The sequence below is a fragment of the Eutrema salsugineum genome, unplaced genomic scaffold (genome assembly GCF_000478725.1).
Source record: "Eutrema salsugineum unplaced genomic scaffold, Eutsalg1_0 scaffold_7, whole genome shotgun sequence".
In the NCBI taxonomy this organism is placed as follows: domain Eukaryota; kingdom Viridiplantae; phylum Streptophyta; class Magnoliopsida; order Brassicales; family Brassicaceae; genus Eutrema; species Eutrema salsugineum.
The window spans coordinates 1303837-1331253 of record NW_006256486.1 but is presented as its reverse complement, the minus strand read 5'-3'; the positions used below and the strand labels follow the sequence as shown (position 1 = coordinate 1331253).

The 27417-nt window shown below is 36.5% G+C and overlaps 7 protein-coding genes across 9 annotated transcripts; 2 read left to right on the top strand and 5 right to left on the bottom strand.

Moving 5' to 3' along the window:
- Positions 1 to 6324: 6324 nt before the first annotated feature.
- LOC18011037 (3-deoxy-manno-octulosonate cytidylyltransferase, mitochondrial) lies at positions 6325 to 8460 on the bottom strand. The gene is made up of 8 exons (XM_006392782.2): positions 8199 to 8460; positions 7842 to 7887; positions 7594 to 7680; positions 7371 to 7495; positions 7111 to 7250; positions 6959 to 7010; positions 6750 to 6860; positions 6325 to 6658 (listed from the first exon to the last, which is right to left on the bottom strand). Exons 1-8 carry the CDS (start codon positions 8418 to 8420, stop codon positions 6566 to 6568), a joined length of 876 nt encoding a protein of 291 aa, XP_006392844.1. The 5' UTR covers positions 8421 to 8460; the 3' UTR covers positions 6325 to 6565.
- A 546-nt stretch (positions 8461 to 9006) lies between these two features.
- LOC18010608 (putative RING-H2 finger protein ATL19) lies at positions 9007 to 9537 on the top strand. The gene has a single exon (XM_006392781.2). The coding sequence runs from the start codon at positions 9007 to 9009 to the stop codon at positions 9535 to 9537; it is 531 nt and encodes a 176-aa protein (XP_006392843.2).
- Positions 9538 to 10090: 553 nt separating this feature from the next.
- LOC18011028 (putative ubiquitin-conjugating enzyme E2 38) lies at positions 10091 to 13206 on the bottom strand. 2 transcript variants are annotated; one of them, XM_006392780.2, is made up of 7 exons: positions 13001 to 13206; positions 11862 to 12485; positions 11710 to 11773; positions 11467 to 11606; positions 11066 to 11377; positions 10609 to 10904; positions 10091 to 10261 (listed from the first exon to the last, which is right to left on the bottom strand). In XM_006392780.2, exons 1-7 carry the CDS (start codon positions 13070 to 13072, stop codon positions 10192 to 10194), a joined length of 1578 nt encoding a protein of 525 aa, XP_006392842.2. In that variant the 5' UTR covers positions 13073 to 13206; the 3' UTR covers positions 10091 to 10191. The 2 variants fall into 2 exon arrangements, with proteins under 2 accessions (XP_006392842.2, XP_024006380.1); XM_024150612.1 differs by having other exon boundaries at positions 10092 to 10269.
- A 594-nt stretch (positions 13207 to 13800) lies between these two features.
- On the bottom strand, positions 13801 to 15128 carry LOC18011005 (cytochrome c oxidase copper chaperone 2). 2 transcript variants are annotated; one of them, XR_002897383.1, is made up of 2 exons: positions 15049 to 15128; positions 13801 to 14194 (listed from the first exon to the last, which is right to left on the bottom strand). XR_002897383.1 is itself a non-coding variant. In XM_006392778.2 (2 exons), exon 2 carries the CDS (start codon positions 14191 to 14193, stop codon positions 13975 to 13977), a length of 219 nt encoding a protein of 72 aa, XP_006392840.1. In that variant the 5' UTR covers positions 14194 to 14232; positions 15049 to 15073; the 3' UTR covers positions 13812 to 13974. The 2 variants fall into 2 exon arrangements, 1 of the variants encoding a protein (XP_006392840.1); XM_006392778.2 differs by having other exon boundaries at positions 13812 to 14232; positions 15049 to 15073.
- A 194-nt stretch (positions 15129 to 15322) lies between these two features.
- Positions 15323 to 16270, bottom strand: LOC18010994. The gene has a single exon (XM_006392777.2). The coding sequence runs from the start codon at positions 15953 to 15955 to the stop codon at positions 15503 to 15505; it is 453 nt and encodes a 150-aa protein (XP_006392839.1). The 5' UTR covers positions 15956 to 16270; the 3' UTR covers positions 15323 to 15502.
- Positions 16271 to 17293: 1023 nt separating this feature from the next.
- Positions 17294 to 20503, bottom strand: LOC18010977. Its single transcript, XM_006392776.2, has 10 exons — positions 20376 to 20503; positions 19715 to 20048; positions 19322 to 19585; positions 19003 to 19219; positions 18810 to 18919; positions 18518 to 18720; positions 18324 to 18427; positions 18045 to 18232; positions 17748 to 17947; positions 17294 to 17655 (listed from the first exon to the last, which is right to left on the bottom strand). The coding sequence occupies exons 2-10, from the start codon at positions 19857 to 19859 to the stop codon at positions 17467 to 17469; spliced, it is 1620 nt and encodes a 539-aa protein (XP_006392838.1). The 5' UTR covers positions 19860 to 20048; positions 20376 to 20503; the 3' UTR covers positions 17294 to 17466.
- A 3213-nt stretch (positions 20504 to 23716) lies between these two features.
- On the top strand, positions 23717 to 27352 carry LOC18010976 (probable serine/threonine-protein kinase At1g54610). The gene is made up of 8 exons (XM_006392775.2): positions 23717 to 24696; positions 24919 to 25203; positions 25290 to 25607; positions 25692 to 25919; positions 26015 to 26115; positions 26212 to 26323; positions 26404 to 26820; positions 26910 to 27352. The coding sequence occupies exons 1-8, from the start codon at positions 24274 to 24276 to the stop codon at positions 27126 to 27128; spliced, it is 2103 nt and encodes a 700-aa protein (XP_006392837.1). The 5' UTR covers positions 23717 to 24273; the 3' UTR covers positions 27129 to 27352.
- Positions 27353 to 27417: the final 65 nt, after the last annotated feature.

The window sequence follows — 27417 nt, the reverse complement described above, 5'->3', positions numbered from 1 at the left end:
ATGTTCTACACATACCAGCTCGTTCTCAACGCATTCCCGTATGAAATAGTACTTCCTGTGAATGTGTTTGCTACAACCATGAAACACTGGATTCTTGGTCAAGGCAATCGCAGACTTGTTGTCTATCCGCACCACTACTTTCTCACATGCTGAACCAGTTATCTCACTAAGAAGTTCTTAAAGCCAGATCGCTTGCTTTGCAGCTTCGGTGGCAGCCATAAACTCGGCCTCACATGACGATAATGCAACTGTCTCTTGCTTCTGAGAACACCAAGTTATTGGACATTCATTGAGATAGAAAATATGTCCAGCTGTACTCTTCCCATCGTCTATATCGACATTATGGCTGCTATCACTATAGCCTACCAAACCAGTATTCTTGGTGCGAGAGAATGTGAGACCATATGCAGATGTTCCTCGCAGGTATCTCAATACTTGTTTCAAAGCTGCTCCATGAGACACTTTTGGATCCTGCATGTATCTACTCAGTACTCCAACGCTGAATGAGATATCTGGCCGTGTGTGTAGTAGGTATCGAAGACATCCAATATTTCTCCTAAATTCTGTTTCGTTGATGCTCTTTTCTTCCTTTGATTTAGACAGCTTCACTCCCAAGTCCATTGGAATATGGACTGAATTACATTCTTCCATTCCAGATTCTGACAATATCTTCTTTGCATACCTCTCTTGCCTTAGCGTAATGCCATCTTTATCTTGGAATACCTCAATACCGAGGTAGTAGGTCAACTTTCCCAAGTCACTCATTTCGAACTTCTTCGACATCTCTTTTTTAAACTCTAGAGTCAAGTCCAAGCATGATCCAGTAACTAGTAGATCGTCGACATACACAACTACAAGAATAAGTTTCTCTCCCTCCTTCTTGCGATACAAGGAAGCCTCCTTTGAACATCTTACAAAGCTTAACTCCCTTAGAATTTTGTTCAACTTATTATTCCATGCTCTAGGTGCCTGCTTGAGACCGTAGAGTGCCTTGTGAAGTCGGTATACCTTGTTCTCACTTCCTTTGATCATGAATCCTTCAGGCTGGCTTACATAAACTTCTTCTTTAAGCTCGCCATGAAGAAACACAGTTTTGACGTCGAGGTGATGAACTTCCAACCCGCTTGAAGCAGCTAGAGCGAGTATGAACCTGATCGTTTCAATTCGAGCCACTGGAGCAAATACCTCTTCAAAATCAATACCATATCACTGAACATATCCCTTTGCTACTAGCCTTGATTTGTATTGTTTATGCTCCCATCTGAGTTTCTCTTAATCTTAAAACCCCATTTTAGACCGATTGGTCTTGCTCCAGAAGGAAGATCCACTAAGCTCCATGTTTTATTTTTCTCAATAGAGGATAGTTCTTCTTCGCAGGCATCTCTCCATTCCTTGAGTTCTTTTGCCTCCTTATAATCCCATGGTTCATCGTTTGCAGCTAACATGAGACGTTCGCTCTCAACCTCTGTTAAACATACGAAATTGTTTAAGTAGGATGGTCTCATCCTTGATCTTGTGGATCTTATTAACAGAGGTAGAGAATCTCCTTCTTCATCTACATTATCGTTCTCATCTTCGACATCAGGCTGTGAATGCTCTGTTTCGAGCTCTTCCTCGTCATCAGTATTCACCTCCTCTGTTTCCTCTGTTTCCGTGACCCCTTCTTCTTCTCTTAAAACTTTATCTTTGCAGCCTCCAAGATTAAACGTGATCACCCCTGCATCATCGTTAGTTTCTTCCACCGATTTGCTCCACTTCCAGCTTTTCCTCTCATCGAAGATCACGTCTCTGCTAACAACAATCTTTTTACTCTTTGGATCAACTAGGCGATAAGCTTTTGTACCTGGTACAGTCCCTAGATGTACTAGCACACGTGATCTGTCGTCCAATTTCCTTAATTCTGGAGCCTCTGTTTTCGCATAACCAATACATCCAAAGACTCGAATGTGCTCCAAGTTCGGCTTCTTCTTCTTAAAAGCCTCGTATGGTGTTTGTGCGACCAGTGTTCGTGTTGCAACCCTATTTAAAAGGTACGTAGAATGTCTTACTGCCTCGCCCCACAAGTAGTTTGGAATATGCATGTGTTTCATAATGCTCCTGGTCATCTCTAGCAATGTTCTGTTCCATCTTTCTACTACTCCATTTTGTTGTGGAGAATATGGAGCAGTTAAGTGCCTTTTGATGCCAGAATCATCACAAAACCCTCTGAATTCTTGAGACAAAAACTTTCCTCCCCTGTCTGTTCTGAACGTCTTAATAGAGGTTCCTGTCTCCTGTTCTACCAGTGCTTTAAACCTTTTAAACTTGTTAAAAGCTTCACTTTTCTCCTTTAGAAGCAACGTCCACATGTAACGCGAGTAGTCGTCAATGAGCACAAAGATGTATCTGTTGCATGCTGCTGTAGAAGGACTAATTGGCCCGCAAAGATCTCCATGCACAAGTTCAAGTATTTGAGAAGCTCGATACTTTGTTGCTTGTGGAAACGATTTTCTTGTTTGCTTTCCGAGTAAACATGAGGAGCATGTGTCCTTCTCCACATTGATACTCGGTATGCCTGTCACTAGTTGTTTCTGTATCATCATCTTCATACTTTCTGAACCGATGTGACCGAGCCTTGCGTGCCATCTTGCTGATTCACTAAGTGTCATAAGCTGTAGACACTTAGTGCTCTCTACTTCCATTCGGACTTTGTAAAGCCTATTCTTTGATCTATTAGCCTTCACCAGCATCCTTCCATCTCGATCTAACAAAGTTAGATAATCATTCTTCATCCTAATGTCACACCCTGACTCTGTAGCCTGTCCAAGACTAATAATGTTGCTCTTTAATGCAGGTATGAAGTATACATCGGCCAGTACCTTTCGTTCTCCATCCTTGCTCACGAAAAGAATTGACCTTTTTCCTTTGATGTCGATACGTGAATCATCACCAAAGCGTACCTTTCCCGTAATACTTTCGTCAAGCTTACAAAGTATTTCCGATTACCAGACATATGATTGCTCGCTCCATTTTCCAAGTACCACACATTGTCTTCGTCAGCTGTTGTCTCAAACTTGTCTGGTTTCACATGTCTTTCGTTAAGATACACCACCTTGTGCATCATCAACTTCTCAGCCTCCTGAGTCTCATCTTCTTCTTCGGTCTCATGAGCCTCTTGCAACTTGAGTAATCTATCTGGGCAAACCGATGCATAATGTCCAGGTTTGTCGCACCTGTAACATACCAGCTTTGATTTGTCCTTGTCTTGTCTATATCCTCCACCTTGTTGACTGCCAAAACGACCACGCCCTCTTCAACGGCCTGAGAAACGTGCACCTTGACCTCTCCCTCTGCCATATCCTTGGCCTTCTTGGTTATCTGTGTTGGCCTACATAAGCTTTCCTTGATCTTCTATAAGTTTTCTTCTTCACTGATTCTTTCTTCATAGGCCTTTAGCCTTCCTATGATGTCGTCAAAAGGTGTTGTCTTCAGATCAAGTACTTGCTCAAGTGCAGCAACAATATGGATGTATCTTCCCCTTGGCAAACTACTGAGAAACTTTTTCACTAACTTTAGTTCGTCAATAGTTTCTCCAAGAGCAGCTGATTTTGTGGCTATCTCTGAAAGTTTCCCCACAAAATCGTCAATTGTGTCATTATCCTTCATCTTTATCCTCTCAAACTCAGACATTAGGGTTTGTAACCTAGCTTCTTTAACCCTTTCAGCTCCTAGATTCCTGCGGTTTATCGAGTCCCATACTTCCTTTGCTGTTGCGAGGTTACCTACTTGTAGCGTTAAGGTCTCGGGTATTGATTGGAACAAGAGTGCTTTTGCTAAGTCATCTTTCTCTCCTTCTGTAGTTCCGGGGTCAATAGCTTCCCAGACCTTATGAACTTTGAGTGCCGCCCTCATTCTCATGCACCATACCGTGTAGTTAGTGTTGGTGAGCATAGGGCATTGTACCGCCGAGGAGCTGCTCTCTTTTGCTTTGGTCGTCGCTGGAACAATATCTCCCATCGTCTTCTGATTGAAGAACTTTGGATAGTTTTAGGTTTAAGCTTTCTTCGAGACGAACCCTAGACTGCTTTCTTAGGTTTTAGTCAATGAAGCTCTGATACCAATTATTGAATGAATGAAAGATCAAAGTTTATAAAAAAACTTCTTTATTGTTTTAAGAAAATAACTCAAAACTTAAAGCCCTCAAACTCATAAGTTATGCCACAACTTGGCATCTCCTTATATAGAGGTTTAGATAACTCCTAAACCTATTGGATAAACACAACTTAGAATATTTCCTATTTTATTATCTTTTCCTAATCATATCTCAACTAGAAAAAGGATAACTTGCTCTTCAAGTCTTTTTCTTCTTCAAGCTTATTTCAACACTGTATAAGTCCTCAATGTGTTGAAAACATAACCCTCTACTGTGGTTTTATAAACCTCCACGATCTTACAGTGCATCTCGCACACTCTACTTTAGTTTAATGTACACGTTTCTTTCACACGTTTCTTTCACATGACATTATTTGCTTATTCATCGACGAAGCTTCCTAAAAGTCCAATCATTTGTTTATTAACATATAGAAATGATTAACCACATTCTCACTATTTTTCTGAGCTGTATTTTGCCCTTATCTTCCCTAGTTAACAGTTTTTTTTTGGGTCGAAATTCCCTAGTTAACAGTTAAATATTAATCACGAGTTTCTCGAGCATTGTTTTCTAACATTATTTTTTGTCTCCTTACAACTATGTAACAATAATGGATATAAAAATGTATATGTAGATATTATTATTATTCTTACGTTGTGGATTTTATATTTTCGAAATCTAATTTGCTGTTGTGTCGTTTTTTTCCCTCATCTTTTCTTAGAGTTACTTAACACAAGTTTTTTTCATATTTGTCGAACTTTAGCATTTTTACGAGACCTGAAGTGCTTCGACTACACCGTCTATAATCTCAGGCTCAATGAGTGGTTCATCTCCTTGAATGTTGACAACCATATCATACTTTTTCTCCAGGTTTCTAGTGCTTCGTTGCCATTAAAATGTATATGTGATTTATTTCTAACAGAACAATTCTTAATACGTAAAACATTTACGTTATGTACCACATTTAAGAAAAACAATAATTTTCATTACGTTATGTGCTTGCATCGAAAAGAAAATACAATCACGTCACTAAAGCATATATAAAACGCGAAAGTTGAGCGTTGCCTCTATCTTTTTCAGAAGTTACCAAAAAAATTGAACAGACGTTACTCTTTTAATGCAAAAGAGGAGCAAAAAATCGACTGCCTGAACATGACCTCGTAAAAAAAATGGTATAAATTGGCACTTTTATACCTTTTAGATGCATATGATCCTTAACAAAAAAAACAAAAAAAAACATCGATAGTTGAAACGATGAATCGCGTCTCATGTTTTTCGTTTGTCATTGTATTTTGCGTTGGATTGGGTGATGCGGGATTCTTGGATCAAAACTCCGTACAATTTAAAAACTCTCTTAAACCGGGAAACATTCTCACGGTTCGATGTGATTTAAACGATGACGATCTAGGTTACCATGATTTGAATCCTGGAGTAACCTACGAACTTAGATTTTATAATCGTCTTTTCAAAACCAAGATTAGTTGTGCATTTTGGCAGGGAGACTCCAAGCAAAAGTTTCATCAATATTTTAGGACATATACTGTTAGAATCCCACCTCGGAAGTTTAAAGGGATTAACACTAGTATATAAGGGACTTGGACCTCTCCACTTATCGCCAATTGGTTTTAAGTTGAAAGCCCAAGAAACTTAACATGGTATCAGAGCTTCGTTTGTTGACCCAATAAGGGTGGCTCAAAAAAGGTTAATTATCGGTCCTAAAATGGGATTCGATTCGCGATGGGCTGATAAGAGCCATCATCTCGATGAGGCGTGTTAGAATTTTAAAGGGATTAACACTAGTATATAAGGGACTTGGACTTCTCCACTTATCGCCAATTGGTTTTAAGTTGGAAGCCCAGAAAACTTAACATATACTGGTGGTCTTCATTATGGTAAAACAAATTTTTGGGATGTTAAAGAAGATGGGATTTAATTCACACATGGTAAAGAACCGTTCAAACTAGAGTATAAGTGGATTCCATTTTAAATGTAGTTCTTATTTTTTGTACTTGCAATGGATAGTTGTTGATTAAAAGATTCAATCACGTTTTTCTATGTGATTATTGGTGGATTTAGGAATGTTTTTGTTAAAAACAAACACATAATATATATAATTATCATAAAATCTGAATAACTCCAAACAGACTATTAATAATGGGAAATGCATAAGCTAAGGAATATATGAGAGGAATATGTAAAAAAAAAAATAATCATATCCATTTACAGAATTTGTGTCTAAGAATTCTCTGAACTCCAAGTCTGCAAGCTGGGGATAACCGGAATTTCTAAGATATCAGAGATACATTCCACATTGCAGGCATATATTATATAATGTTAGTCCCTAATTCGATTACACAAATGTCACACAAAAAAAGAAACCAAGGAAAAGGGTTCATTCAAGTATAAGATTTCAAAAGGAAGCTCTGTATTTGTGGACTAGGAAAGGTTTCTTTCGCGCATTAAAGATTCAATCTTTTCGATATCATCAGGTGTATCAACTCCATGCGCTTCATGGTCCACCTTTATAACCTGTGAAAACCAACATTTTAAAGCCTTAGTAATGCCTTTGAGTTACTTCTCTCTTATACCTTTTGATAATAGTGGGGAATGGTTCTGTTACCTTCATTTTGTAGCCATTCTCAAGGACTTTGAGCTGCTCTAGATCCTCTTCTAGCTGCAATGGCGTTGGTTGAAGCTCCGAATATACTTTCAGAAACTTGGAATCAAAGCTCTGATAACCAGAAACAACAAATATAACCGAGATGTGAATTATCATTTTAGAAAAGGTGAAATTTACTAATAGAATAAGAGAAACTGGCTACTCAGTACCTGGATTCCAAGATGAAGCATGTACGGGAAATCTGGATTGACTTTGCCACTCCTAAACCGCAGGAAACATAAGTGATCCGGATTACATAAGAAGCGTATACTAAGATAATTCATTATACCGAGGACACATATATAGAAGAGAAGAAAATTACTTGTTATAAGGAATCAAACCCCTGGAGAAATAGATAGCATAGCCACGGTTGTCCACCACACATTTGACTCGGTTAGGATCAAGTCCGTCTTCTGGTCTCAATGACGTCACCGCTGTGCTAAACACTGCATCAGGTGCTAACTGAAAATCACAACCATAAGAACACTATTCAACAGCTTTCAAAAATATTGAAGGAGCTTCACTTTGAAGACAGCCTAACTCCAGTCCAAGAATGCCAAACTTTAGCATTTTTTACAAGACCTGAAGTGCTTTGACTACACCGTCTATAATCTCAGGCTCAATGAGTGGTTCATCTCCTTGAATGTTAACAACCACATCATACTTCTTCTCCAGCTTTTCTAGTGCTTCATTACACCGTTCAGTGCCTACGCATCACCAAATGATATAGGAGCTTAGGCCGGACAAACCACATTCCAAAACAAAACAAACAAAACCAGTGGATAGAAGAAAACGGAGTACTGACCATTTCTGCAAGACTCTGAAGTCATGATGACATCGGCACCAAATCCACGACAACAATCCGCGATCCTTTCATCATCCGTGGCTACAACTGATCAAAAGTTGAAAATAACAATAAATCAGACATCTTGTGATCTCAACAATCAACAAGTTAGGGAAAAGATTCAGAACCAAGGCAACTTCATATAAGAGATTCTTAAATGCATAAAGTAAAAGAGAACAGGAGAGAGTAGAGGTTCTGAGCCAAATTACCAACGTGATCAAGCGTAGAAGCTAATTTAGACCTCTCCCAAGTTCTCTGTTCAAGAACGAATCGACAAAAGTGAGAAAGACTAAAACTGAAACAAGGTACATATCAAACAGTTGCAATTAACAAACATCAACATTACATAAATGAAGGCACAAAAATTGAAAACCACTTTGTGAAAAATGGAAACACTTTAGATCCAGATTGAGAGCTAACAAACAATAGGAAAGCAAAAAAAAAAAGAACTAAATTTCGAAACTTTAATAACGCTTAAACTACGCCAGATCCAACACAGATGAGCATAAGCACGATACTGAAATTTATACGTATATGATAGATGAAAAAAAAAACTAAGAAGGAACCTGGATCATGGGTTTGCCGAGGATTTGCACGAGAGGCTTACCCTCGAATCGAGAGGAAGCGTAACGTGCGGGAATGATTCCGACGACCCGGCTCCGGAATTTCCTGGATCGACCCAGATACGCACGTGCGCCAATCGCGGCTGCAATCGCCGTTCCGGCCAAGATCCCGTGTACAATCCACGTCTTCTGAGAAGACGAAGACGATGAAGAACAGGCTGCCATCTATTTAATCACCGACTGCACTTTGCTCCGGCGAGAGTGTGAGAGTGAGAAAGAGACAATTGCTCTGTTAAAAAGCGGTGACCGAGCCAGCGAGAAAAGAACCGGTCTGGACCGGTTTAATTAACTTAACCAATTTCTCCAAGGCTCAATTTGCGAAAGTACTTAATTATGGAACCTAATACAGTAAACAATTTTAGTGAACAAAACAATTATTGAAACATTTTGATGAATGATTCAGGAAAAGTGAGACAGATTTGTCAAAAGAATTTATAGAATTATTAGTTGTAGTTTTTGCAAATAATGGACCAGATTGAAGTCAATTAGTGCTATTAGTTTTTTTTATCTATGTCGGATAATTTTTAGAGCTAAATAAATGAATACACATTAATCAGAAAAACATAAGATATGAATTTGAAACCAAATCCTAAACTTAGAAGTCCACACAAATCCCCTTTGACTTATCCTTAACAACTAAAACCGAGGTTTCGTGACTAAATATAAAGCTGTTTTAATCTTTACGTTGTCACCTGAAAAGTCATCATTTCAAACAAAAACCGAAATTCTTGCAACAAAAAGGAAAAAAATGATGAGCTCATCAGAAGAAGATGTGTTTAGTTTCATCACCGTGCTTAGCCTCGCCGTATTCATTGGTCTCTGCATCTTGCTCGTTGTTCTTATAGCAACCTCAGCGATCATCCTTGTGATCTACGTCATCATCGATTGCATTCTCCGACCGTTCTTAGGAACATGTCTCGACCTAGATCTCGAAATAGGAGTCCAAAGAGGCCAACAACGTGCTAGAATCGTTAGTTACCATGCAATCATCCCGACCGATCTTCAATTACCAAATTCCGAGAGAGAAGAAAAACGAAAACGAGGGTTGAGACAAAGCGCTATTGAAACCCTACTCCCGAAGTTACTTGTTGGACAAGGAAACAACCACGAGGACGAAGAGAGGTCTAGAGAATGCGCGATTTGCCTCAGTGGTTATGTGGTTAACGAGGAATGCAGAGTATTTCGGGTTTGCAGACATATGTATCACGCGCTTTGCATTGATGCTTGGCTTAAAAATCATCTCACATGTCCTACTTGCCGTAAAGATTTGCCGGATTCATGACAATTGACAAAGCCCTTGCATGCTTGTCGTTAGCTGTACATAGATATTTGTCTCTTCTTTAAGAGCTCTCTAAATCCAAACCCATTTGCTTTACATATTACATATGGCTAGTTTAGTCAGAATATATAGAGCATAAATGTCCTGAAAATACAGAGGAACTGTTTGATTTTGCAGTAATCCTATGGTTTAATACTTGTATATTTCTCGCTACCGGTACTGTTCCATCTGAGTTTCGGTTCGGCTTTGGTTACTTGTAGTGCCATATCGATTCGGATTCACTCAGTTTCGTGATTTTTGGTGTAAAACTGAATAAAAAATGGTTATTACTGTCAATTTGGTTTACAATTTTGGTTTTCTGTTTGAGTTTTGGTTTTGTTTTCATTCTAAGAATACCGGTTTAAAGAACCGGGAAAGCTTCCGAGAAAACCGGGAATTTATAAGAGATTTTTTAAGTTCTTGTGGAAAAATTTCGCAGCCGATAATCGATTTGATTTGAAATCTCTCTTAGATTTGTTAATCACAGAACTGATGAAACCCAAAACTAAAACCTCAATAATATTAATCCATTTGTCCATATAGTAAAGATAAAAAAATCAGACTTCCTACTCTGTGTCAGATTACTCTACTCACCAAATCTTCTTTCTCGAGTCTTCTTCAACTTTTGATGATTGTTGCGCGACTGAATCCTACTGAAAAACGCAGCGCCCGATATTTGCGAGAAATTCTTTGATGCTACCACCAAATACCCAACAAAAAAACAAGAATTATCATAATAATAATTCCATCAAAAAACCTGTTAACACCCAAAAAAAAAAAAAAAAAAATCTAAAAGTACGAGATACAAATGTAGATAGACGACAAAAAAATATACAAATGCTGCTAAATTTTATCAACTCTAAAAATGTGTACATATGAGAATTATTACTCAGTTTCTCACAATTAATACATTAGAAAATATTTTGTTATCATAACTAGTATAAGAAATTTGGGAAAAAACAAAAATAAAAGGACTTTTTATTCCCTATAATTCGAGATGATTAAAAACATGAAACAATGGTGGATTTGGCTCACCTCGATGATCTAGTTCTCTTACGGGTTGCGTTAAGGACATTGCCCTCAGGCGGTGGTTTCGGTTTATCTTCAAGCTCTTTGACTCCTAATTTAACGAATTCCTCCACCACTGTCTTCATAAAGCTAGCAACATCGGTCCTAAACTTACTGGAGCCGCCCTGGCTAGTTTCTTCCACGTCTTGGACACCTCCTTTGACCATCGATCCAAGAGGAGCTCCGTCTTTATAAGCCTTGCAGGCTTTCACTATGTCGTGAGCCCGCACAAAGTAATGGCTACGAACAAACTCTTCAAAATGCTGCACATTCATCACATCAACGGTTTTTAAACAAATGAAGATATAGCTATTAACAGTCTTCAGAGTGCTGAAGTCAGCTCAAGCTTTTAGGCAAAAAGATTTCAGCTTTTAGGCAAAAAGATTTTTCAAGAATCGGATGAGAATTTGAACTAAGTATTTACCATGGGTGGTCTTCTCATGCTGTACACCATCGTCCTTAGAGAATATATGAATACGTTCTCACTGTAAACTTTAGAATGAGCCTCGCCTGCGGGAGTCCCCTTGGACCGCTCGTAGCCAGGTTCGTTAAAGTATGGCTTTTGATTCAAGATGAGTGCTTGGATTGAGACAAGAAGCTGCAACATTGTCGACTCCTTTGGGATCCATTTCTCCCTAGTGTTACCGGACCAGGTACCGAGAAGACTCAAGCATACTTTACCACAAGCGTATAGATTCGGATTGATCCTAAGCCCACCCGAATGGTAGTAAACTTTCTGTCAGAAACAAATTTGAATTTTCCACAGTCATTAAGGGTTCGAAGAAAAAGAAGACAGAGATATTGAGAAAGTTCCTGAGGGCATACTGGTGGCACTGAAGGGTAGGTATCAGGGAACTGGATATCGAAAAAGAAAAGACCGTCATGGTAAGGAGTTCCCTCTGCTCCAATAATCACAGCTCTCAAAAGATCCATTCTTGACTCACAGGCTCTGACAAATATCGTCTCTGTTTTGCACACACAAAAAAAGAAAAGAGTGAACGTTAATAACAAATATGGAGAAACAAAATGTTGCAAGCATTGATCTGCATTAGTATAATATACACCAACCTGGCAAATCATTCTCAAGAATCTTCCAATCTGCTTGAACTTTCTTCACCCAATTCTTAGAGTGCTGATAAAAGATAAAAGAGAGGCAGCTAAACGTTACAGTGTGTTGAACATCAAAGAACGATTAAGAAGATGATAAATTTATCCGTCACCTGCTTTGAAGCTTTCCCTTTGGAAGCATAGTGATGATCCGAGAACTCCTCAACAGTGTCAAATCTTTTAAAGTCTCGCAAAAAATTATCCTGAGCTGAAGAAACGACCTTAGCCGCTACTACAGGGCGAGAAGAGCTAGCAGAAGCATCATATTTAAAAGGTCTTGAAGGAGGAGATGGCATCATCACTATATCAGGAGTCTGAGGCTGAATCATCGTTGAAGAGGAATAGATAGTTTCATCGTTCTGAGGGTAAGCATAACCCGAGAAGAAATCCCATGACTGAGGACCAGAAGACGTTGCCAGAGATTGGTTCAAAGTTGCATTCGCCGAACGACTTCTAAAACTGCTTCTACTTGATTTAGCGGTTCCTTTGCTGCTCGAATTTGCACCCCAAGGTTGTGTAGTCATCACCACTTCTACATCAGAAGGGATGTCCTGAGAATTCAAAACGGCTTGAAGCATTGCCAAGTCATCAATCTCCATCTCATCATTAACCAAATTACTAAATTGGTTATGATCACTAAAAGAGCTAACTTGTACAGCCTTCCCTTTGTTCTTCTTATCGGCAGCATTGTTGCGGAACTCGTATTGTTCCACATCAATCACTTCGGGAATCACAGACTACAATAAAGATCAAAGCAGCAAACTTTACAATAAACAACGATGGATAAACAAAATGAAACAGAGAAACGAGTGAAATTCCCCAAACATACATTGACACAGAAAGAAACAAATTCAGAATCAATATGAAAGCTTTTGATTTCACATAACCTAAAACTAATCAATCTATTTCATCTCAGAAACCTACAAGAACACAACAATCAATACGACGAATATGAATCGTCAGGAAACGGATAAAAGAAAAAACCATCAATCCAAAGACGAAGAGAAACAGTAGAGTGGAATAGTAAACGTGAGCAGACAAAACAATTCAAGATTAAACCCTAAATCAAAACAAAACCCTAAAACACCGAAACACCCCATGATGATCACCACGCATCAACGATGCCCTAAAGAGACAAAAGTTCACCTTTTTTTCCAGGTAAAGCGGTAAAATTAGGCACAGTTAAACAGATTTAGCTTCCATAGACCCCGTAATCGGAAATTAACTGCAACAAAAGAACGAAAAATCGAACCTTTCTGGGTTTTCGAGTTCTCGAACCCGAAGCGATCGGAGGAGGAGCGATCTCCACCACGTCGGGCTCCATTGACGAATTTCCCGAAGATAGATTCTTTCTGTTTTTCAGAACTGAAACAAAATTTTCCTCGGGATTATAGGATATATTAATTAATAACTTTGGGGCTCTTCACATTCGCGCCGTAGTATATATACACCCAAAGAGTGAAGATTTTCTCAATCGCTTCGAACACTTTTTTTAAAACAAACGAGTCCAATTCCTACTTTTAAATCTTTAGTTACTTTTTAATTATGAATTTCCATTTTTGGGTTTATGTTTAACTTTTCAAGTCAATCAAGACTAAAAAGATGGACCCCACTGAAATCGAACAATTATTAACATTGCTGACGTGGTAAAATAGACGGTGAAGATGGCATTAAAGAAGTTGAGGTCAAGAATTTGACAGTCGTTGGATATATGAGGACCGTAATCAAACGGTTGGGAACTTACGGATTTTTTTTCTTTCTTTAATCTCCGATATTAACTAAGCTAATTCATAGCAAATCAAAGGGAAGAGAAGATAAACTTGAACAAGATTACACAAAGATTACACCAAACAAAGTAACAAACTGAAAAACAATTAATTTATTTCTTCTAAATAAAATTAGGAAAATAAAAATAAGGAAGTTGGACTATTTAGCCAGATTTGTTTTTAAAAGAGTCAAAAAAAATTAAGGAAGTTGGACTAGAAAAAAAAAAAGAGTCAAAGAAAAATAAGGAAGTTGGATATATAAAAAATCACTGATAAATGATTTTAGTATATAGAGTTTTTGTCAATTATAACCTTTTTGGTTTGCTCTGTTTTTACATGACGGTTGTTGACAACAGTGTTGTGTTGTGTAAATTTCAAAAAACATGAAAAAAATCAACAATCTATGTCACTAATCACTTCATTTGGATTTTTACTCCATGAAATTCGTATTTTAACATTCTCAAACTTTAAAACCCTCGGATCGAAGACAGATAAGATGAGCTTCGATCCATTTAGTGCAAGCTGATTCACCGTGTTCTACAATGCACTCATCTCTTAGCTTCTTAATATCAGGGCAAGCACAGCATATCTTCTTCTTTGGTTTTGTCTCAGTCACAGCCACATCTTTGCTTGGCTGGTTCAAGGAACACGCACTGCCTTGTGATTGTGAACCACTCATCCTATCATCATATTCTCAGATTGTTATCGAAACCACATACTGAGGGCAATGAAAAAAATTAGAAACAAGATAGCAAAAATGGTATAAAGTTCACATTTTTTATGCTTTTAAGGGATCATTTCGTAAACCGAATGTAAACATGAAATGAAACACTAAACCATTTGAATGCTCTTCTAAGATAAATCGAGATATGGGCATTTTAGTAGCTAGGCCAAAGAGTGATAGTCCTTGAACATATTCTTCTAAACCTCACACAATCTTGATCAAACACAGATAGATGAATCAATTTGAATATCCTTCCAAGATTAATGTATATACGTTACGTAGGCATAATGCCAAAGAGAGAGACTAAATCCTCGAAGATAACCTTCTAAATACCAAGGCAAGATCAAATATTCAAAATTTACAAGCTTGAAAAGGGTTAATAACAAACGAGATTGAGCTTTAATAATGTATGATAATATGATACAGTACATAGATAACTCGGAAGCTCTAATCCAACAACGGCTGTAAATATTTTCGGATGAATTCATAATTTGAGAATCTAAAAAGTGTATATACGCCATTGATTAATTCTCCAAAACCACCGAAAAATCGATATCAGGCAAAACCCTACAAAACAGTACTCGGAACTCAAAACCCAAAACGCCAAATCACAAAATCCCATCGCCCAAAATCAATACCAATTCAGATACCAATTTTAAAACATTCGAACCCGATCAAGGGACCAAACAACCAAAGAAAGAATCAACACAATCCTGGGGACATTGTTATAAGTTTCAATCAAATGATCCTAAGATCCGAAAATTTTGAGAGCGAAACTAATGAACTTCAGAGATTAACGAAAGAACTGACCCTTTGATCGGCTTGAAGGAGGAAGATTCAAGAAACGGAGAACTAGTGAGAATCTTGTGAAACAGAAAACGCTAGAAATGGAAGAAAGGAGAACCTTCAAAATTCGATTATTTACATTAAATGGGCCGTTATGGGCTACATTAAGCCCATTTTTCTACAAAATATTACTAAGAAGTTTTTTTTGTATATAATTTTTCACAATGAGTTTGGAAAGATAGAGGATCTACATAAGCAAAATTAAAGAAGGTTACATCAAAAAAAAGGCTTTCGTTTTAAATCCTTGATGTTTTGAATCTGTGAGTCCAAACAATTAATTGTTTGATCTGATCTGATCTGATCTGGTCTGGTCTGAATTATGATAGATGATTTCAGTTTGCTCTTTACCAAATCTGAAGATGAAATCTTTTTGCTTAGCCCACAAGTTAAAAGAAAAAATTATCAAAGACATCATCATTTAATCATACTTCTCTCTCCACGAATAAACAAGAAAGAAAACCCAAGATATCCCCAAAGCTATGTCTCCAAGAGCTTGTTTAGGCCATTCATAAGCAAGATCTTCAATTTTCCACTCGAACAAAACTCTCCACGAAGCCATTAACACATAGAGAACCACAGAACCTCCAGCGAAGAAGCTATGAAACTCTCTGTCTTTAACGAAAGACACCATAAACAGTACCAAGCCAATCGCAAAGAGAAGCAAACCAGAGAATGACTGAGAAATCTGTATGAGTAGCTCATCGTGTGGCGTTGATCCTTTTATTTTGCTCGCAATCTCTCTTCCGTGTCCAAAGATCGAAGCTTTCTCAGTGTAGAACATCATTAGGGTTCCACTAGTTAGAGCGATTATCGAATGGAGTATACAGATTACACGAAAGAGAGATGGATTCATCGAAGTTGCTGTAGTCATGATGAAGAAGATGATTTAAAAAAAAAAAAAGAGAAAGACTTTATTTTTCTTGCTGGGTTTTTCAAATTGATCGAAAAATCTATTTAGCTTTCACACACAAAAAGTTAAAGACCCAGATGAAAAGAGAAGATTTTTAAGAGAAAAAGTGAAGTTTTTTTCGTTCACGGGTTTATTGGGGAAGTATCCAGATTGGGGATTTTGCTTGTTTGGGAAAACAATGAAGAAGCCATGGAGGAAAGGTATGGAGTTGGCTTTTGCGAAGAGAGATGATCTGATTTAGGGATTTGGACTTTGATAGATTCCATGGTTTTGATTTCTTTAATATATATCATAAACTCTCAAGATTTTTGGTTGATGTGGGTCACTCTTTGGCCAATTTCATTTTTCTTCTAAGAAAGTTATAGACAATTTCTAATCCACGTCCTAACTAATTATTAATTATGACTAGATTTATATCAGAAATTACATATTGTTCATCAGAGAAAAAGATTGGATTGCAATTTTATATTGTTTTGTTTTCTGAGATTAGAGGTTGAGAAATAATTGAAAAATTCCAGGCAAAAAACAAAAGAAGAATAATTGAAAGTAATAAATCTCTGTGGGGTCGAAGAGCGAATAGGCATGGACTCGGTTTGTGGAGCTATTTGATCTAATAAATACTCAATTGTAAAATACTCCATAAGATAATTGGTTTATAATGTGGATTTGGACTTTTGTAATATCTTCCCTTTTTATCCGAAGATATTTTTGTGCGATAAGAAAATCAAAGAAAAAAACCATTGTTTTCCTCGTCGACATATACACTGCACAAAATATCTAACTGAATCCTTTATTTTTTGTTCCCTCTTTTACTAATCTGAATTTTAGCTATTTGGCTTTGTTCAAAAAAACACCTGGTTATTGAAAATCAAAAATATCCCAACGTAATTTTTAGACATAGTTAATGATAATTTAATTATTTAAAGTAAAGCAGGTAACGTATGATTTAAATTACCAGTTACTCAAGGAAAAAAAAAAAGAATATCAGTTACAGAATTATAGTAGTAGTTGATTAATGGTTTAATGCCAAGTGGAGAAGAGGCTCTACTATAATGGCCCTACTTCGCGTTACTATCCATAGCCGACAAAACAAGTATCGACCGGTTTAATTTTATACCAGTTTAAATCTCGGTTCAATGGTTCCAACTTTCTACCATTAACGATGCAGAACTGGGATCCATCAGAGGAACATTTTTTTTTTGTCGTCCTTTTTATTAGTCACATAAAATGGGTTCGTTCAATTAACATAAATAAACAATAGAACAAATGGTAAAAAAAAAAGAAAAACATATATATAGATTGGCCAAAGATACATCAGTTAATTTCGTTAAGACGGCAAAATTTCAAAACAAACTTTTGGATCACGAGATTGGTCTCTTCTAACTACTTCCACTGTAATAATAAAAATAGGAAAAGAAAGAAAAAAATTGAATCAAAAATAAAATCTTAAAGAAAGAAAAGTGGAGAAATCTCTATCTCATGTTTCTGCCACCGGCTGAAACTTTCCGGTGACGCCTTCTTCCACGTTGTCCCGGAATCTTCTTCCCCGTGGTGGCTCTTCCACTGATTAATTTTCCACGTGGCAAAGGCAGTGGCTCGGGAAGAACCCTAGAAGAAGCTCGAGGAGGTTTCATGTTCATCAAAATGTCTCTATGATAAACCTATCATCAAGCCAAAAAAAAAAAGTCTCATTTTTTTCACAAATCAAACCAACTCTTAAACCGAAATTAACTGTAATTTCTTGAGCGTTTACCTGTTTCACAAAGTTGCGTCTTTCACAGTCCAAGAACATATTGATGCTCCAATCTACTTTCTCTCTTATCTTGTCTCTTGCAATTGCAAAGCTTAGTTGATCTCTGGAAGTAAACCGGTCCACTTCGTTGAACCAAACACACGTAAAAAGGTTCGTGATTGGTATGTGTTCTCTTATGATTGTACAGCCTTCAGGAACATCTGCCAAAACGATTCAAAAAAACACTCAACTTGAGCCCAAAAGACGGGTAAATTTAGGCTTTGGATCATCTTCTTTTTGCTTTAAAACCATTATTACCACTTGTTATTGGAAGCTTAGCCTCGGTATAAGGTGTTAAACCTTCCTTCTTGTAGAACTCTATTTGGTAATCAATAGAGGCATTGTCGTATTTTCTTGCGGCTTTATTCGCCTCAGCCTCTTCATACACATCAAAACGTCGGTAATGTCTTGAGATTGCAAAACTAGAATTCGTTCTCCACAAGAACCTGAACATTGAGAAGACAAATAAAGCTAAACTGCTTTGGCCTGAACAAATAATTTCAAAAGAGAGAGAGAGAGAGAAGTCGTTCTATTTACCTTTCAAGTATTTGATACGGATCTACAACAAGCTGGAGCTTAGCATCAACCCATACAGAGTATCGGACATTTAGGAATAATCTATGCAACAGAAGCTTTGGAATCTGTAAAAATGCATAAACGTTTTACTCAATTCGTATTTGCTACATAAGGAAATATTCAAATCTTGTCTATTTATTCATTTATCTTTTAACCTTTCCATTACGCCTTGCATCAGTGTAAGGGACATTATGCACAACAATGATCCTCCACAATCCCACTCTCTTGTTATCGTCTGTGTAACTCGAAGTGTTCTTAAGATATAAATGCGTTTCTTCGTCAACAAACATGTAGAAAGGGATGTTCTTCCTCGCCATTTCACTGATATTCACCGGTTCTTGAATTATGTCATACTTACCTGAACAAACAAAAAGGATTGAAATTTTTGTGAGAATATGTAAACAATATAATATGCCACACTGAAATTTTCTTTTCAACGAAAAATACCAAATATAGCTGAAGCAACAATCACATCATGGAACTGGTCCAATTCAGGAAGGATATCCTCATCGATGTCAAATCCAGTATGATGGCCAGGTTTTGTTCCTTTGACAAATCTGCCGAAACAAAGAACAGGAATCAGAAAAGTAAAGCTCGATGGCTAGAAAAGAAACCACAAGAGTTAAGCCTAGAAGCTTACCCACAATGCACTGCCATGGACTCTTTTATGTCAAAAGAGTTAGTCCTATGCTCAAGAGAAGGATATCCTCCAAATTCAGAACCACCTTGACTTTCTTCACGTTTTACAGGACTCTCGTCATGGATATATGACAAATTCTTGAGAACAGGAGATTCAAATGGATGCTTTGGCATATGCGCTAAGGCCTCTTCTGGAGATAGATAGCATACCGGACACGCTGAACAGAACAAACATTACAAACGGTAAAAGATGAACGCAAGTTCCTAATAGGACCAGAGCAAAAACTAAAAACAACTAACAAATCAAAGAAAAAGCTTACGGCGTGGTCCAGGTCTTCTGAGTCCAGGTGGAGGAGGAGGAGGAAATGAAAAACCATCGCATGGATGGTGAGAAGGGAGGGATGGAGGAGGATGGATGATGTCTACATCACTTCCTCTAATGCCATTCCACATAAATGAATCTCTAATATGATCATTATTAGAGTTTCCAGTATGGAAAGAAGTCAATTCTCTACTTATTGGTGTTTGGTTGCTTCCGAAATCCATCGTCTCAATACTCTGATGAATGTTTGGACTATTGCTCTCTGTTGTATCAAGTAAAAACACCACAAAGCATGACTTACCAAACGGAACATCTAACTTTTTTCTCCAACAGATTCCGATAACTAATACTATTTCAAGAATTAAGACATCAAAAACTTGACTGAGATTACCTTTGTTGATAGTGTAGGAACCCAATACAAAGACAACAAATGCAAGGCTGAGAAGGAGCAGCATTGCGACTCGTCTGCGACCTAAGTACCAGCAACATAAGAAGGAGAGAGACCTTTCCTTCTCTTTAGAATTTGAAGTGAGCATTGTGGAGGAAGAAGAAGAAGAGGTAGAAGAAGATGCAGACTCAAAAGCTCAAGGCTTTGGTTAGTGCAATGAGCCATAACTCTCGGTAACGAAGTCCAAATGACATTCCAGTCATTGTCTCTTAAACCCTCTAGATCGAATTCTCATATCGAAAACCCAACAATGTCCCAGATCTCCACAAATTGCTGCCTGAGAAACATAAGCAAAACCAAGATTCGATTCCATATCAATTGCAGAAGAAGGTAATCGACTAACAAAAGCAGATAAAGCTTTAATCAGATTGTAAATTCAAAACCAAACAGCGACAAAGACCTGCATTTGCACCCAAAAGGAGAAAACTTTAAATCACATCTCGATTTTGATCGAAAGTTAATACTCAGGAGAAAGCACCCATCATTGGCGATCGTAAATTGAAAAGAGAACCCACAAATCGAATCTAGCCCTAATCCCAAAAAAGGGCTAATTTTTCCAAGAGATACCTACGGATTCAAAAGAAGAAACAAAAAAAGATATTACCTTTTCAATGAATACTATGTTCCAAATTCGCCTCTGAGATTTACAAAATCAATAAATAGTTCGGTGAATGCGTCGCCAAATTTCACTGATCCCTTCGATCTGTGGAAAACATTCAGTGCATATTTTGGATTTGTTAACGATTCAGTGTGTCTTTACGTTACTTTTAAGGGGTGAATAATTAAAAATTCTTCCGCCTATAAGAAAATATTTCTCTAATTTAGGTATTTTATTACAGTGCAGATGTGTTGTGTTGAGTCTTCAAAACACAACGGCCAACTCTAAATTTGATCATTTCTTTCCTAGCTTTACGTATTTGTTGATGAATAAAATAAGAATCGACAGGGGTTTCTTACATTATTCACACACTTAGAGAATACATAAAGATATTTAATTTGCACTTGACCATTATTGATTATGTTATATTCTTCTAAATGACACACAACTTTTATCTTGATTGAATCTGACAATAAACCCCTCAGCTATAGAATTAATGTAAAAACTTCTCAAATATCAGTTCGTTAGTATAATTTTTTCAGTCTACTGTAGCATTTAGACCTTAATGGTCAACGTGAAATCACAGTTATGTATTTTGGGTTGTAAAAAAACGATAGATGTTTTGCACAAAAAAAAAAAGTAATCCTAAAACCATAATCTTGTGAAATGGAAACTTTTCCTTTTGGAAAAACATTCAATTCAAAATGTTTTGCATACATTTGTCGATCAAAAAAGATGTCCAGTTAGCAACATCTCTTCAGAGGAACGAATGAATTATGTGTATGGCTATTGCCAATGCCGTGCTATTAGAAATTTGATTTAGCAAAAAAAAAATTTTAAACACCAAAACTATTATTATTCTATTGGTATTTAAGTAATAAATTTTTTAAACTTTTCAAAAATATTAAAAATATATCTTATAATTTGATCATAAATGCATCTTTTTATGATTAGCATTTATATATAATTCTAAACAAATAGTAATTCAATAAACTATTTTTTTTTAAGTTTACAATTTATCACCATTAAACAATAAAAATAGATAAAAAAACTTAAAAATCTATCTATTTGAAACATTTTTTTCTTAATTATCTATTTATTTGAAATAATGGGAATATAAAATATCTCTTACCAATTATTATTTAGGAAACAAAATCTTACATTCATTAAATTTTAAATGATATTTTAATAAATAGTGGGAATATAAAATATCTCTTACCAATTATAATTAATATTTTGGGGGCCCTATATTTATAAAAAAAATATAAATATAGATTTTGTTTGTAGATTTGGCTGAGTTTGTAGATTTTGTTTGTAAGATATTAGTCTAAAAACTCTTTAAAATGCGTTGGTAACTCAAAAAGACTAGAAAATGAGTTGTGTTTCGATGGCTGAACATAACTCTTTAAACCATGTTCTACGGCGTTTGTTTTACATCAATCATACTATTCTACCACTCCACAGACATTTATTTCATTTGCTCTATATTTGTTTCGTCTATTTTGCACCATTTATACCACTACAAAAATAAAGATAAACACATGATTACTGAGGTTTTGAGAGAGAAAAAAAAACACATAATTCAGTAGAGAATACAAACATGAATAATGAAGTCTAAAGATATAATAGTGTTACTGTGTTAGCACAACTGTATCGTTCATATAGTTGATGTATGATTATTTGTGGTATATACAGTATATAAATATAGCCGTTCTCTAAAAATAATACATGTGATCGTTTTAAAAAATTTATTTAAACGTTCTCTGAGAGATAGGGCCCAAATTTGTTGTATTGTCTAAAATGGAGAAGACAAGTCCATTAAATTCGGTTGTAAGAATAATGTGGATTATCGCTCTTCTCCAATTATTAGACAAACGAACAGATGCCGATGATGATTGATGAGGATAGTAATATGTTGTTAATTGTGTTTTCTTAATCTTTTAATACTTTTTCTTTAATCAAATATGCCCTTATACTCTTATTTGATATATTCAAAAACTGTTGGTGATAATTTGTAATGTCAGTAGTGAGAGCATTAATACAAATAATTGTATGAAATAATATATTTTTTAATTCTCGATTACGGTGTAAATAATTGTTGAACATTCATTTACAATTATTGTTTTTCTTTGAAATTAATAATAGCAAAATCAGATTATAAAACTATTTATGAAGTCAGGTACTAGATAGAAAGATAGAAATCAGTTGTTGACAAAATTTAATAGTTACCTTATTAAAATTAGAACGTACATATTTAAAATTGCTCTCAAATTCATTAGTGCAGGGATTATGGGAATAATTCAGAAATTGGAAGCGAAAACGAAAAGACTAACTCTTTCGTCCCAAGACGACTCGACTTTTACTTCCTTAACCCACAGAACTTTCAAAGACTCTCTAGTTACATGTACGTGGAGCATACGCGATTATAATTTTTGTAAGAATTCTCTCTAATTTTAATTTTTACATTAGTTTTTATGTATTTTACATAGACATCAATTTGTTTGATTTTGAAGTTAAAATTCAATCATCTTGAATCATACTATTATATATTGCTTTTAGAATATTTTGTTTATAATTTCAATTAATTTTTGAATTTTGAAATGTTGAAGATATAAAAATAAATATATTTTCTTGTTTTGAAAAAGTTTGACGATTAAAGTTAATGAAGCATTTTAAAATTAGAAAATATTAATCCGAATAAAATACAAAATATTTATGTATCAATATATGATGAGCTTAGATATAAGTAAAAGAGAACATGTTTTAAATGTATATATCTAATTAAAAGCAAAAAAAAACTGTGTTATTTTAGAGTATTTAGAATCCTTTTTTTTTCGTCAAATCTATTTCTAAAAAAAAAAGAGTAGTATATTATTATGTTTTTGAGTTTTTCTATCTAGATACTTGTGACCAAAGGGAAAAAGAGACAAACATATGAGAAGCATAATTTGATTAGTTATCCAATTCTAATTCTAATTAAGTAATTATTTAAGATTATAAGTGATTAAGAGCGCGTGTTTTTGACGGATCAAGAATGTCTTTTGCATGTCCAGCTTCGATTTAAAAAATAAGTTAGGGTATATATTTTTCTTAATTGTTTTAACTGTTTTAGTCAACATCCCTTTATTATTTTATATTTACCAATGTATTAATAATATGACATATTTACTGTTGCTCGGCATATTATATAAGTTTTTTTTAACTTTATTATACAAGTTATTAACTGCACCAACTACTGATAAATATAAGGTAAAGTTTTTCTTCCGAATGTACTCATTTATCTATTTATTTAAAACTTCTCCCTAAATTTTTTTTTTTTTGGAGTTTCCATTTTTTGCAAACTTTAATTCACCTTCTGCTTCAACACACATGCGTCTCTCAAAATCTCTCCGCCCTAGATCCATTTCTCTCATAAACAGGCACTGTTAAACCCTTCGATTTCTCCTCGTTTCTCCGGTTTTCTTTTTCACGGAAGGCTCCATTTTCCTCCCCTTGTTTCTAAGTTTTCCTGCAAATTACTCAATTTTACATTTGCTTCTGGTATTTCTCTCTCTCTCTCTCTCCACTCTCTTGAAAAGGTACTTGCTTTATGCAGATAAGCTCTTGGTTCTTGAGAATCCTGGGGTTTTTCTTCTCAACTCGAATTAATAATGCCTGAAATCTTCTTCTTGATCTGGGCACATTTTGCAAATTGAGGGAAAAAAATCATTTTTTTTCTGGGTCAGTGTTATCCTAGTTCTAGGGTTCCGTAATTTCGACTTTTGTTGTTGGTGGTCTGGTTCTTTCATGTGGTCCACTCCATTAGCTGCGAGAAGTGACGTTTGGTTGGGTTTTTGGAAGAATTGATGAATCTCAAAGGAGAATTTTGTTTCTAGTATTGGAAATTTCTGGGTCAAATTGAGAGATGGGTTGTGTTTGGTGTAAGCCCTCTGCTATCGAAGATAGCAAAGATAGTCCAAGAGAGAGATTCTCAAACAAATCCTCTTCTGAGTTTAGAGTATCAAGACCGGTTACTTCTTCTAGAAGAGAAGAGCCTATTAGGACAAAGGAACGGCCTGATGTTGTTAGTGTAAGACCAGTGTTGAGTGATAATAAGCAAGCTAATGTTTCGATGCATTTGCGTGGGGAGAATTTGAGTAGTAGAAGAGAGAAGAAGAAGATAGAGAATGTTGCAACTTCATACCTTCCAATGGGTATTACCATAGCAAAAGCAGCTGAAGGTGAGTATGTAGCTGCAGGTTGGCCTCCATGGTTGGCTTCTGTAGCTGGAGAAGCTATCAAAGGATGGGTTCCACGCCGTGCGGATTCTTTTGAGAAGTTGGACAAAGTAATTCTTCTTTTTCTCTATCTACATATGATCCCATGCTTACTTATATTGGCATGTTTCCATATTTAGAAACATATCCTAAGCTCTCATATTTGGGGTTGCAGTAAATGAATAGTTTTGATGTTATGAAACTAGATTTTCACCTGACTTGAAAAGGTTTTGGACTATATAGCGGTTAAGGAAAGATCTCTGATGCAGCGGTTTTTACTTGCTTTTTTGCAGATTGGTCAGGGTACTTACAGTAATGTATATAGAGCTCGGGACCTGGATCAGAAGAAAATTGTGGCTTTGAAGAAAGTTAGGTTTGATAATTTGGAGCCTGAAAGCGTGCGTTTTATGGCAAGAGAGATCCAGATATTGCGCCGGCTTGATCATCCTAATATCATAAAGCTAGAAGGCTTAGTTACATCAAGAATGTCTTGCAGCTTATATCTTGTTTTCGAGTACATGGAACATGATCTAGCAGGACTAGCCTCGCATCCCGCAATAAAATTTTCTGAATCACAGGTACTATTTGTTTCTTGTTATCATCTTCTTGACATAGTCATTGCTTTTAGTCATGGCCTTTCTTTTTTTTCATTGTTCTTTTACAGGTTAAATGCTACCTGCAGCAGCTGTTGCACGGACTAGACCATTGTCACAGTCGTGGTGTACTTCATCGGGACATAAAAGGCTCAAACCTTCTAATTGATAATAGCGGAGTTTTAAAGATTGCTGACTTTGGTTTAGCTAGTTTCTTCGATCCTCGTCAAACACAGCCTTTGACCAGCCGTGTGGTAACTCTTTGGTACCGGCCACCTGAACTTTTGCTTGGAGCAACTCGCTATGGAGCTGCAGTTGATTTGTGGAGCACTGGTTGTATTCTTGCTGAACTATATGCAGGCAAGCCTATTATGCCTGGTAGAACCGAGGTATAGTTTTCATATGCTCTGATTTCTGTGAGACTTAGTTTGATTTCTTTTGAGGTGACTTTGGTAATGCTTTTGGTGTTACAGGTGGAACAGCTGCACAAGATTTTCAAGCTATGTGGCTCGCCTTCCGAGGACTATTGGGTAAAATCAAGGTTGCCTCATGCAACAATCTTCAAGCCTACACAGCCATATAAACGCGTAGTGGATGAGACATTCAAGGAGTTTCCTCAGCCAGCTTTAGCTCTTCTTGAAACTCTTCTTTCAGTTAATCCTGACGATCGTGGAACTGCCAACTCAGCTCTCCAGAGTGAGGTAAGTGTATTCCAATGCTCTGAGTTATTATTATGCTTATACCTGACTCCTGGTCAATGCATTGGTAACCTCAAATTACATTCTTTTATTTTCAGTTCTTTTCCACTAGACCTCTTCCATGTGATCCTTTAAGCTTGCCTAAATATCCTCCCAGCAAAGAGCTTGATGCAAGGATGCGGGATGAAGAAAGTAGAAGGTCTGACATCGTTTTACTCTGCAAGCTATTATCCTAGATTACTAGTAGGGCTCTCTAAAAAAGCTTGATTCTTTCTTGCTCTATGTGTGTGTGTAGACAAGTTGGAGGAAACAGGGACCACCAAAGACACCAAGAAAGGAGAGGAACTAAGGAATCTCGAGCCATCCCAGCACCTGATGCAAATGCAGAGCTGGTTTCATCAATGCAGGTAATAAGCATATTATTTCTTTCGATGTAAAAGCTTTTGCTTTATATTCAATGTTTTTTACCATGTTCTTGCATTAACAGAAAAGGCAGAGCCAGTCTACTAATAGAAGCCGAAGCGAGAAGTTTAATCCACATCCTGAAGAAGTTGCATCTGGTTTCCCAATCGATCCACCAAGGCCATCATCGCAAGCATTTGAACCAAACAGAGAATCTCAGGGCAACATTATTATTCCTCACAAGAGAGCTTCACATTCCGGACCTCTATCGCGTAGATCTGCTTCCGCAAAGGGTAGAAGGCATTACCAACAAGATCCTCAGAAAGTTTCATCTGTAGCTGCTGATTACTCGGCAATGCCTGGTTTTGCTGCAACAAGAACAGGCGCATCGCAACAAGAGACTTGCAGAGGAATGACTCGGCTTCCAGGTTCCTTCAAAGAAACCTCTGATGAAACAAACCAAGAAGAGAATGGTAGAAGCAACAAGAAAGACCCAATTCTTGTAAGTGCTCTAAACGTCCTACTCAGCTATTTTGAGAAACAACTATTGTCTATTATTGAGAAACCACTTTTCTTGTTTTGTGGTTGCAGTTGGGTTACGGATCAAAAGGGCACAAGATTCATTATTCAGGACCGTTGGTGGTTCCATCAGGAAACATGGATCAGGTGTTAAAAGACCATGACCGCCATATCCAAGAAGCTGTGAGAAGAGCGCGAATCGATAAGGCTCGAGTTAGGAAACTTCATGCTGAGGAAGCATCGAGCCAACAATTCCCAACCAATCATCCCTCATCTGTTTCTAGTCGTTGATCCATCAAAAGAGGCAAAAGTATATTATCAAACCCAAACCTCATTTGCCTGAAACTTTTTAACACGGCGTATTTTGAGTGAAAAAAATAATGTATTTTATTGATTCAAGATTATATATCATAGAATCAAATCTTGTCACGTCGTAGTTCCTGATTTGGTTTCCTGTAATGTCATAATACTTTATTAAAAGAGAGATGTAGAAACAGGTTATATATCTTATAATCTAGAGCAACATTTCATTTAAAAATCACATATTTGTTGCAATTCACAAACTAATCGTCTTACCAAG

Excerpts from the sequence above, each read along its gene's own strand:
- LOC18011028 (XM_006392780.2), bottom strand. The coding sequence starts at position 13,072 with ATGGAGCCCGACGTGGTGGAGATCGCTCCTCCTCCGATCGCTTCGGGT. Across the intron at positions 11,774-11,861 it reads AAGGGAAAGCTTCAAAGCAG|CACTCTAAGAATTGGGTGAA; the intron begins GTGACGGATAAA and ends ATCTTTTATCAG. Across the intron at positions 11,378-11,466 it reads CCTACCCTTCAGTGCCACCA|AAAGTTTACTACCATTCGGG; the intron begins GTATGCCCTCAG and ends TGTTTCTGACAG.
- LOC18010977 (XM_006392776.2), bottom strand. The coding sequence starts at position 19,859 with ATGCTCACTTCAAATTCTAAAGAGAAGGAAAGGTCTCTCTCCTTCTTA. Across the intron at positions 19,586-19,714 it reads TTCCTACACTATCAACAAAG|AGAGCAATAGTCCAAACATT; the intron begins GTAATCTCAGTC and ends TTGATACAACAG. Across the intron at positions 18,233-18,323 it reads CCGTATCAAATACTTGAAAG|GTTCTTGTGGAGAACGAATT; the intron begins GTAAATAGAACG and ends CTCAATGTTCAG.
- LOC18010608 (XM_006392781.2), top strand. The coding sequence starts at position 9,007 with ATGAGCTCATCAGAAGAAGATGTGTTTAGTTTCATCACCGTGCTTAGC.
- LOC18010994 (XM_006392777.2), bottom strand. The coding sequence starts at position 15,955 with ATGACTACAGCAACTTCGATGAATCCATCTCTCTTTCGTGTAATCTGT.
- LOC18010976 (XM_006392775.2), top strand. The coding sequence starts at position 24,274 with ATGGGTTGTGTTTGGTGTAAGCCCTCTGCTATCGAAGATAGCAAAGAT. Across the intron at positions 25,608-25,691 it reads TTATGCCTGGTAGAACCGAG|GTGGAACAGCTGCACAAGAT; the intron begins GTATAGTTTTCA and ends TTGGTGTTACAG. Across the intron at positions 26,116-26,211 it reads CGGGATGAAGAAAGTAGAAG|ACAAGTTGGAGGAAACAGGG; the intron begins GTCTGACATCGT and ends GTGTGTGTGTAG.
- LOC18011005 (XM_006392778.2), bottom strand. The coding sequence starts at position 14,193 with ATGAGTGGTTCACAATCACAAGGCAGTGCGTGTTCCTTGAACCAGCCA.
- LOC18011037 (XM_006392782.2), bottom strand. The coding sequence starts at position 8,420 with ATGGCAGCCTGTTCTTCATCGTCTTCGTCTTCTCAGAAGACGTGGATT. Across the intron at positions 7,011-7,110 it reads GGTTTGATTCCTTATAACAA|GAGTGGCAAAGTCAATCCAG; the intron begins GTAATTTTCTTC and ends CCTGCGGTTTAG. Across the intron at positions 6,861-6,958 it reads TGCTTCATCTTGGAATCCAG|AGCTTTGATTCCAAGTTTCT; the intron begins GTACTGAGTAGC and ends TCTGGTTATCAG.